The sequence below is a fragment of the Dendrobium catenatum genome, unplaced genomic scaffold (assembly GCF_001605985.2).
Source record: "Dendrobium catenatum unplaced genomic scaffold, ASM160598v2 fragScaff_scaffold_1434, whole genome shotgun sequence".
Lineage (NCBI taxonomy): Eukaryota > Viridiplantae > Streptophyta > Magnoliopsida > Asparagales > Orchidaceae > Dendrobium > Dendrobium catenatum.
Window position 1 is genome coordinate 118249 of NW_021319896.1, and position 11642 is coordinate 129890.

The 11642-nt window shown below is 36.2% G+C and overlaps 1 protein-coding gene across 1 annotated transcript; it reads right to left on the bottom strand.

Moving 5' to 3' along the window:
• Positions 1-248: 248 nt before the first annotated feature.
• On the bottom strand, positions 249-4914 carry LOC110097781 (UDP-glucose 6-dehydrogenase 4). Its single transcript, XM_028700039.1, has 2 exons — positions 4792-4914; positions 249-1862 (listed from the first exon to the last, which is right to left on the bottom strand). Exon 2 carries the CDS (start codon positions 1839-1841, stop codon positions 399-401), a length of 1443 nt encoding a protein of 480 aa, XP_028555872.1. The 5' UTR covers positions 1842-1862; positions 4792-4914; the 3' UTR covers positions 249-398.
• Between the last annotated feature and the right edge of the window lie 6728 nt (positions 4915-11642).

Below are 11642 nucleotides of genomic sequence, written 5' to 3' on the forward strand. Positions count from 1 at the left end.
TTAACATTTCCTACACCATAATTGACCATCTTAACCATCAATTAATTCACAGTTAAAAAATGAAGACTTTGTTTGGGACGATTTTCTTAATACTTCTTAAAACAAATTTTTAATGTAAAAAAATTAATTTTTATACTAAAAAATTACATTAACAAGCAGTAAGAAAGCCGTCCCAAACGAAGCCGAAGTTTGATTTCTCTTAAGGAAAAAAAGGCAACTGACAACATTCATACAAGAAGTATAAAATTGTAGGAAAGACTCGAAATAACAGAACACAATAACTTGACCATAAAGGCCTAGCTTTCTATAAGATGCAAAAAAGGATAACCATTAAGGACGCAATCAATCTCTAGAAATAATTAAAACAATAATTATAAGGAACTATTAATTCCAAATCATTAAGCCACAGCAGGCATATCCTTGAGCCAGGGATCCAGAGGCTTACCAATTGCATAAACAATGAAGCCAATATCCCTCAGCTTCTCCACATCGACCACATTGCGGCCGTCGAACAAGAAGGCTGGCTTATGCATGCTATCATAAATCTTCTGAAAATCCAAATCCTTGAACTCATCCCACTCAGTCAAGATACAGACTCCATGAGCACCCTTGGTAGCTTCATATGCATCCCAGGCGACAGCCACTTCTCTGAAAGCAGTAGGGCTCAATGGCTGAAGGTGAATTGGATGGTCCCAATCGAACTTGTTCATCGCAAGATCGCGCTGAATCTGATCCTCCGTCACCTGGGGATCATAGATGCTGATTGACGCTTTATCGCCAAGCAAACCTTTGCAGACATCAATGGCGGGAGTCTCCCTCGTATCGCCGGTGTCTTTCTTGAACGCGAAACCGAGCACCGCAATTTTTTTACCAGAAACAGTGTTGAACATGGAGGAGACCACCCGGTTCACAAATCTGCTCTTCTGGTAGTCATTGATCTTGATGACTTGCTTCCAGTAATTGGCAACTTCTGGAAGACCATTGCACTCACAGATGTAAACAAGATTAAGAATGTCTTTCTGGAAGCAGGAACCACCAAAGCCAACACTGGCGTTCAAGAACTTAGGTCCTATTCTCGAGTCCTTTCCTACTGAATAGGCTACCTCTGTGATGTTGGCACCCGTGGCCTCACAAAGAGCAGAAATGGCATTAACTGAAGAGATCCTCTGAGCTAAGAAAGCATTGGCTGCTAGCTTTGACAACTCGGCAGACCAGAGATTTGTGGTGAGTATCCGCTCCTCAGGAACCCACTGGGCATAAACATCCTTCAATGCCTTCACAGCCTTACGGCCCTCTGGAGTCTCCCGGCCACCGATGAGCACGCGGTCGGGTTTGAACAGGTCCTGAATTGCTGTGCCTTCTGCAAGAAACTCTGGGTTTGAGAGGATCTGATAGTTGATACCTTTGCTATTATGGGTCAAGATTTTCTCAATGGCCTCAGCAGTCTTCACAGGGACTGTAGATTTCTCCACCACAATCTTATCAGATTTGGACACGTCGGCGATCATGCGGGCTGCACTCTCCCAGTAGGTAAGATCGGCAGCCTTCCCTGCACCTAGGCCGCGCGTCTTCGTTGGTGTGTTTACTGAGACAAAAATGATGTTTGCCTCATAGACATGTTTCTCTACGTCGGTGCTGAAGAAGAGATTCCTTCCCCTGCACTGCTTCACCACATCATCAAGGCCTGGCTCATATATAGGAAGCTGATCGCTGTTCCAGGCATTAATGCGAGCGACGGAGATATCGACAACAACAACCTCGACGGCGGGGCACTTGAGGGCAATGACAGCCATAGTTGGACCTCCCACATAACCAGCACCAATGCAGCAGATCTTAACCATTTTGTTTTCCTTGTATATGAACTGAAATGACAAACAAACAAAATGGTCAGGGACATTTCTTAGTGTCTTGTTTTAGCTGTAATGGAGCAACCTAAAACAAATAGGATCCCAAAATCATGAAATTATGCATGTAAACAGTGTCCAGAAGAATAAATATCTTGAAACAAGCATTGGAAAATAGGTATTACAAGAGAATAAGCTCAGGTGTGGAAGGTAAAGTGACAGCTAACAGACAAGAGGCTAATACAAAAATTTATAGGGAACAGTTTAACGTGGCTAAAAATGTATCACGTGAAAATCTCTGGAAAGGGTAAATATTTGTGGATGGACTTTTGACAATGACAGTAAATTGAACAAAAGTGGCACATTTCTTTTGAAGCTGGATGAAAGCCACTAAAAAAGAAAACGGTGCGTCGGTGGCGATTTCTCTAAAAGGACATTTTCTTCAGAAATGTATTGAATTCTAACAAGAAGAAATCATCAAATGGGGCTAAAAAGCATAATGTAACTACACAAAATATTTTTTGGGACATTTAGGCCATTAAAGGCAAACTCACACACAACTCATACACAAAGATTCGAACCCAAGACCTCTTAGTTGAAAGTCTAAGCTCTCTACCAACAGGCTAAGGTGATACAGATCCAAATAGTATATGAACACAAAAATATCATGCATTGAAAAAGAAAAAAAATCCAAAGTAGATCAAGTAAAACTTGATTGAACAAAAATAAAACTGGCACTAAAAACGGTCTTGAAGCTACAAAGAAGCTCAAAGATAGAAGATGAGGTGCAATTCGGTAAAATAAAATGAAAAATAAAAAACAGAAACTGGACCCTAAACAAATCATCATACTAGCGCAAATAAACTATAATGATAAAAAAAAACTATAATGATGGCCACGCACCTGAGATCGTCAACAATATTAGCAAATTATGAATGGATCTATGAATTTAGAATAAAAGCATAATAATCTATCTTCAGATCAAGGTGAAGAGAAAACTGATCTAAGAGAGAAATATAAAAACAACAATCTAAACAATACAAGCATCCAGATCCAGGTAAGAAGGGTGGCAAAAAGATCACATTTTGGAGGACCCTCTGATATGTTGGCATAATGGAATCAACAAAATACTTAACAGGCAAAAATTGTCCTGCTCTAATCAATCAGTATTCAAAAATTACCTCCTCAAAGTGATTCTACACCCCTTAAACAAGAGAGAAATAAAATGAGAAAGGGTGATACAGAGATGATGAAAGTGCTTCCATCTCCTTATAAATAGCATAAATCAATCCTGGATCTACCCCTCAAGCCCACAAGAAATAACCAAAGCCCAAAAAGTCAATTTGACAGCTAAGCTATAGTAATCATCACGTTTTCCAACGTTATTGCGAGGTACCAAACGTTAGAGACGTTTCAAGAAATTTACTCTCTCACTTCAACAGGCGCCGAACAGTCTTCCGTGGAAGAAAAAGGAATGTTTTGAGTGGGCTGCCGAAAATATCACCATCAGAAACTAAAGCTCAGAATGTGAAAGCACTAATCTTGATGGAACTATCGTCACTGATTTTGATGCTGTAAACACTAAACGTGGCTTATAAAATTTGTTGCCCTGTCCAACTCAACAAAGTACGATAAAGAAAATATTTATCTGTTTTTTTTTTCAACAAAGAAATCAAAAAACGGTTTTTGATTTAAAGCAATGCAAAATAATAAAAAAATAATAATAACAACAATCGCAAAATAATCATTTATTTAAACAATCAAATAAATTTTAGTGAATTTATAAAGCTCAATGTAAAATGAATGAATATTAACATTAACTCACTTATTCAACTATATTCGTACATAAATTGATTTATGACTAGTTTGCTCCATTCTAACGGGAAAAAAATGCTAATTGGTAGAGTGAACAGTGCAACACCAACACTGTTCACCTACCGGATTTTTTTGTCTAAATCGGATTTGTCGAAGAAACGTGCGAAAGAGGAGAAAGATGGTTACCTTCGCAGAAATGTGCAAAATGGAGTTCGATTGGAGATGAATCAAGACATTTTTTAGTTTCACTGCATTTTGGAGTGAAAAATGGAATTTTTGGTTGGAGATGCCCTTATTGTTTAAAAATAGCTCAATAAATGCTTATTTTATATTCATAATTCAATTTTTTCTTTTTTTAATTAAACATATTATCAAAACTAAGAGAATGATTATGATACATGAATTATTTTTCATAAATATTTAAATTTTATAAAATAACATGAAATAATACTTAATAAATTATATTAAATTCAATCATGACATGAATCTTGCCGATAAGGAATCGGCTGGAATACACAAATGCAATACCCATTGTGTAATCCACACGCAGTCATGCGCGCCTAAAAAATCAGTTACAGCCTCACCGAAGCCCAAGACAGATCTATGAAAACGAACGGGGGTTCCACAAAACAAACCTAAAAAGGGTAGAAAAAAGCAATCGCGCACATGATCCATACCAACCAAGGAAATAATGTATCTAAAATGCAAGAACAAGGACACACCAAACTGCTTGCAGAAGATTCCCAAAAGGCCAGGACGGTGGGAGAACCAAGCAAACAAATCCCACTTCCTTAAAAAATATGGGGGAAATGACCGGAAAACCTAAACTGCAAGCATTATTTCAGAATTAAAGCATTAAAATTAGGAAAAATATTTATAAAGAAAACAAGAATCGGAGCCATCGCAATCATGAGAACACGTGAATGATCTAAAATATACGAATGCGAGCATTTGATTTCATACGCTTCTGCATAAATAAACGCTAGAAACTGGATCAAGAAAGCATTTCGTTGGTTAAAAAAAGGAATAAGAAATGTTAGCAACCGGGGTATCAGATTGTCGGTGAATCGAAAAAATAGCAGGCTTTGAGCAAGATTCAAGCTATGTGGTGGATCTGAGGGCGGAGAAAAACCTAATTCGAAGAAAAAGATGGAGGATTCGAGCGTGGGCTCCGCGGTGGGGAAACGACACCAAAGCTTCCCAAAAGTAGAGAAGATGCGTTCGATGAAAGCTTCAAGAACACTGCAGAATTGCACCCCACAAAACACACGCTTACAACAAAAAAATAAGGAAATTAAATAAGAAATGGAGAGCGACGGAGAGAAGAAAGAGAGAGCGACGGAGAAGGACCGTACCTCGTTTCTCCAAACAACGGGAAAAAGGAGAGCCGTAGTTAATTATAGGGGGTTTTACATATCTACCATTTTATTTTATGATATGTATATATCTAATATCTAAAATATTAATAATACATAACTATCAACCATAGAATAAATTTGGATGAATGTAATGAAATATTAAAGTTTATAGAATTGTATGAATGATATAAATAAATTATAGGAGTGATATATTTGATATTAAAGTTGTATATGGGTGGTATGCATGTAATATTAATTTTTTGAATGTTAGATATGTAAATAGCGTAAAATAAAGTGGTATGTATGTAAATTTCCCTTAATTATATTTCCTTACACCGCTGTAATTAAAATTTGTTTAAAATGTTTAATTATATTCCCTATAATTATCCTCATAATTGAGTTTCTAAAATCTTAGCTAAAATTTTTTATATGTTTTGAAATTATTAAATTTATTTTTTGATTAATAAAATTTATATATATGAGTCATTTTTATTACATTATTTTTTAAATAATTATAATAAATTTTAAGCATATTTAATATAAATTATATCAAATTAATAAGATATTATATGATCTTACTATGAATAGGTTAATACATGTTCAAATTAAAACAAGTATTGATAATTAGGCGTTGTTTAATAATTAGAATGTGAAATGTATGACTTTTAAAGATTTGATTAGATTATTAGCACTCAATAATTTCATGATTATTTATTAATCATATATATATATATATATATATATATATATAATAATAATAAAGTTAATTTAAGCGAGGTATCTTTAACTTTCATATTTTAAATTAAAAACAAATAAATATGAAGTATATCAAAAAATGGTCATACAATTTTTTTCCTTAAATATAAATAGAATTAATTAAATTCAGGAATTCAAGTCAAATGTACTAAATTTTGATAGATTATGTGCGGGCTAAGCCGAGGCTTAAGATTTCTCTAAAAAATTTGAGAGTAATTTATGCTAAATCTAATCAAGATCATTAAGGAATAGAAGAAAATAATCATTTTGGGGCTTTTTTATACTCATGTATAGATTCTCATATGATTAACAAATAGTCAATGATTCATGACAAAAACAAGGAAGCTCAAAATGCTCGCCATCCAACATGGTGGGGATACTATTGATCTCACTCACTCACGACTTCAAGAACAAGGAAGGCGCCTACACAATATGACTTCTAACTCACCTTGTTATAATCAATTGACCATAAAATTCATTTTCCCCCATAACTTAAGCTCATTCGCCTTTCTCTGTGGGGTGATATAAAGTTCTAGAATAGGTCGCCAGTAATCTCTAGGTGTCAACCAATCTTAGCTCTCTCAATTTAGTACTCGCCAATAAACTTGCTCGTGTGCTCTTTGCACTATTGAGCTTGCTCAAAGATTGATAAGCTATGTTTAAGGAAGACAGTTCTTACTCCAGTTAGCCAAAGTGCGATACATTACGGAGGCAATCTATAAAGCAATTGAGCCATGTTCTTTATATTCATTGATATACTATTTCTTGTAGCCCTCAAATCCTTAGAAGTAAAGGGCGAATAAAAACATTTTAGTTCTTTTTGAATCTTGATAAACACTTATTTATATTTTTATTACAAACATTTAAGTTCTTTTTGAATCTTGTCTAACATTGAGATAATTTGAAGTTAATTAGTCATTAATGACTTTATTAGTTAGTCATTAATGACTTTATTAGTTTATCCATTATTTAAAATTAGTTTGGCAATAAATGAGCGTTGAGGCATTACAGAATCAAAGTAAGCTTCATTCTGCTTCAAAACTAATGGAATTTTTCCACTCAAACATTAATGAAGGGATCAATTATTCTAAGAAATAATTAAGTTTCAAACAAGAGAAGAAAGTATAGTTTAATTAAGCAATTAGAAGTCAACAAATCAATGCAAATTAATGCGACGTCTCAACTGAAGGATAAATATTCCACCTAATTAGCAATTAAGGTATTGGTTAGTATTAATTAAGGGTTAGTTAAGCATTAATTTACCACTGTTGCACAGTTGATTGCGAGAATCAAATCTCTTAAGCATTTTGACGCATCATTAATGAGAGCTCACGACTGATCTAAATGTAGGTGTCTCAACCACTATCTTAAATTTTCTTAAACTTCGGCTTCGTGTGGGGCGGCTTTTTTATTTCTTCTTAAAAAACTTATTTTTAGTAAAAAAATTATTTTAAGAAGCAGTAAAAAAGCCATCCCAAATTGATTTCTAAAGTGGCTTTTTAGTTTAAAAAAAATTAATTTAATAAATTTTTGTACTAAAAAACTATTTTGACAAGCAGTAATAAAGCTGCCCCAAATGAAGCCTTAGGGGTTTGATTTACTTCATTAATTGCACGTGTAAGATAGGGAAAATATATATGTTTTGATAATTTAGGGGTTAATAGGGTGCATTTTCAAATTGAATATAATTGATCAGTAAATTTGAAATTCGCCGTATAGTTTATTTTTTATGCATTCCAAAATCGATGAATTAAGTCGATTTTCAAATACAACATAAATTTTTTGCCAATCTCTTCCACGCTCGTAGCCACCAACACCCATCATCGAGTGAATTTAATTTTTTTAGCTTTGGATGAAGATCCAGACACATGCACGGGTAAAATTAAAAGAATGTGAGAGATCCTATTTTTTTGATGAAAATTTGATAAGGAGAAAAATCATGAGGTTTGACCTTATAAAAATAGTTTCACTCAGTACGTTAGTTACAATTCACTCGATCGGTTGCAATCCAGTGATGCAATGATGGTGGTTAAGCGATATCGGTTTTATAATGGAGGTCGAGAAACGATAGTCCGTTGATAGTGATTGGGTGGCGAAGGTTGTCCAATGGAGGTGTTCTGGCGACAGTGGTTGGGTGATGATACTTCTACGACAGAGGTTGGTGGCCCAACAATGGAGGTTGGGTGGAGCGGGGCGAAAAAAATTTGACGATAGTTGAAGTATTTTGATGGCGATGATCAAGCTGTGATTCTATGGAGGTGATTAGTTGGTAACGAGAGATGGTTTGATCTGAAATACTCCATCGAATGATCCATATTGATTCTTTTGATCGTAGATTATTTTTCAGTATTTAAGTACTTGAATTTTTCTCTCTCGATAAAAAAATAAAATAAAATGTTATTGAGAAAAAAGGACTAGCTGCAAAGTCATTGACATACCGTAGTAGTAAGGAGATAAAAAATTTGTCAACAATGAGAAATCAAAGGAGTGGCCAATCCGTAAAAAACTGTCGTTTTTTCAACGGATGCGATCAATGTGATGTTTATACATTTAGGTTTTATATATTTGGGATAATTTTTTTTTTTAAATAAATTTTTTAGTATAATTTTTTTTTAAAGTGGTGTTAAAAACAAAAATAAATTTTTATTGACATTTTTTTATTATTCAAATCTAATCTCAACAATTTTTTTTTTTAAATTATTATTGATTTATAGGCCTCTAAAAAAAAATCTCCAATACGATCCATCGTCGTCCACCGACTACGGTCGTTCTGACCACCATCACCCAATATGTTCATTCCAATCTCTGTCGCCGGCCGACTACGGCCTTTCTGATTATCGTTACCCGACTATGATCTTTCTATTATTTGTCGCTCGCCGACTATGATCCTTCTGATCCCCGTCTCCAGACAACGGTCTTTACGACCTCCGTCGCCCCCTGACTCTTGTCCTTCCAACCTCTGTAGCCAGATTATAGTCTTTTTGACATGTCAAATGCCGATTATGGTTATTCTGACCTCCATCTCCTAATAATGGTCTTTCCGACCTCTGTCGCCCGCCAACTACGGTCATTACGACCTTCGTTGCCAATCGACTATGGTCATGCCGACCAATTGAACATGTTAATTCTGATTCTTCTAATTTCCACCATGTAATGCAGTCTGTATGTTGTATATTTGCTACATCAAACCAAGGCCTTCCCCCAAGAAAGGACCTTATTTGTAATTGATTGCAAACACTAGTGGATGCATTCAAAGTGAGCCAGATCCATGGTTTTTCCCCCTTTTCAGGGGATTTTCCACATAAAAAACTCTGATGTCTCTTATGAATGCTACACCCTTTCTTTATCTAATTGTGTGCTAGATCTTCGTATAAAATTAAGACGTTAAAGTTTATATTTCTCTACGGCCACGAAAATTTTAGGACGCAACATTACTCATTGAAGAACTCGTTTAGATGCGTGGACGCTCATCAAGGCATTCACAAAGTCAACTAGATACCATTAAAACTCGTTAAGCAATTGTTTTTAGTTTTTTTTTTTTAATGAATCAAATACAAATAGAGCCTTATTCTATATTAATATATCACAAAAAATCTTCTTGATCCAGCACAGAGCTTGAGGCTTATCTTAGTTGGCAACTTTTAAAATTAAATTCGGGATCATCCGAACACTGACTTCAACAAAATTATAATCGAATTTAATGTCTCAGTAAGACTAGGGGTGTCAAAATCTAACCCGACCTGAAACCCAACTCGAACAATTTTGGGTTTGGGTCAACTCGTTTTCCATATAAGTTGGGTTCGGGCTCGATATTCGGACCCGTTTAAAAATTGGGTTAAGTTTGACCGGTAAACCAAAATCAACCCGAGTTTGACCCGCCTCGCATCCGTGTAAACCCTCTGACCTATGTGTTCCACTGACGGCAGGCCCTCACACTCTAATCGTGTATGCGTAAGCCAGTGTAGCGTCCCTTGGCTGCTGGCCCTCTCGCACGTGGTCCCAACACGCACGGGCTGCACACGAGCTAGCCTTGGCCTCGCCCAAACGTATGGTCGCCCCACACTGTTCAAGGCAGTCCTCGCAAACCTTGCCCGTAGTTCGTAGTCTTACCCGTGTGCTGGGCTCGCCCCACACTGGTCTCGCCCTCGCCCCGCATGTTTGCCTCGCCCCTGTTTGCCTTCAGGTTCGCATTTTGCAAACGGGTCGCGAGTTAGTTCAGGTCAACCTAATAACCCGCACAGGTTGGGTCCATGTTAGAAATCATGAGGCGTTTGTAAAACTGCGTTGGTTTCGGGTTGACCCGTTTAGACTCGGGTCAACTCAGGTTCGACCTGAACCCGACCCATCGACCAAATAAGCTCAAATGATATCCCAAACAAAGCCCATGTTTGAACCCTACTATAACATGCTTCTAGTAGAATCGAGTGGCTCGAAGAGACGAATCCAATCACCCCATGGTCACTTACTTCAGACATCATTAATGCACTTAAATGCTTAACAAATGCTTCTTGATTGACAGAATCAGTACGTGCCGTCTGATGGACTGCTATGAATTTATCCTGGGTCTTCGTCATATTTATGGGACATGTTATTCCCAAATTCTGTAAATAAATCAACTCTTCCCACATGGTTATTTATCTACATGGTTGGAATGACTTATTTAAAGTGTCTCATATTCTGCTGATCTAGACAAGTTGGGTAATGAGACGATTGTATTTTTGCCAGTCCCTGCCTAATGTTGAGTTCGTTTGGAACGAGTGTAGCTTTTTGTAAAGATGATTATAAAGTTATTGTATATAGTATTTTTTTTGAAAGTTATTGTTAAAACAACCAGAAATTTCTTGGAAGCACGAAAAAAAATTAAACACAAATTATGGTTGCAATCTAAAAAAGCTAAGTAGTCATATATTTATCCCAAACAAAGCCCAAGTTTGAACCCTATTGAATACTTCAATAGAGCTTTATTTTCATGAGCTTTGATTTCAACAAAAATTTTAGTTCAAAATAGTATATCTTCAAATTTTGGGCTACGAACATCTTTTTTTTTTTTGTTTTTGTTTTTTTAAACCAAAACTAACACATTTTAATGGCACAATACCAACTGGTAACAATTTCAACTCAGAAATCCAAAATTAGAAAGTACATATTTTATACTACATAATACTAATACGTAAACATTTTTAAAAATAATGCTAACACAAGAAGTTTCTCCTTTTTTTTTTTTTAAATAAACCTTTTTATAGAATAAAAACTCAGCAAAATACAGGAAACAACCAAAATTCCAAAAAAACAACAAAATCAAAGCTAACATAGCGGGCTCAGTATTCAGTCGAGGCCAACGCCCAAACCGTTCCGCACGGACCATCCAGCAAGCGAATCACCCACGGTTGCCACCAGCAAATAACGATCGGGGCGCGAGCCCCGACAACATCATAGCCCTTAGCCTCACGAAGCAGCAAGCAAAAATACGACTCATCTTTTGCGACGACCTCTTCCCCAGAATTTTCCCCTAAAGGCTTTAGAGGAACGATCAAGGGAAAAATCCATATCCGACTCAAACGATTCAGAATAATCTTCCTCCTCAGACGAATCACTTAACCAATTCTTTTGATCCCTAATCTCCTTGCCCGAATCCTTACTCACACAATCATCCATTTCTTTTGAATCCACCTGTTTCACAGGAATCTCCACAAAACAATTTAAAGACTTAACACCACCAGCATCACTCCCACCCTGCTCCACAGTAACAGAAACAAAACCATCGGCATCACCACCCTCCTTCTCAAGCAACATAACATTATCATTGGGTTTCACCGCATCCTGAACAGGCAAAACAACAGAATTTTCAACATTCACAGCCCCATGACCT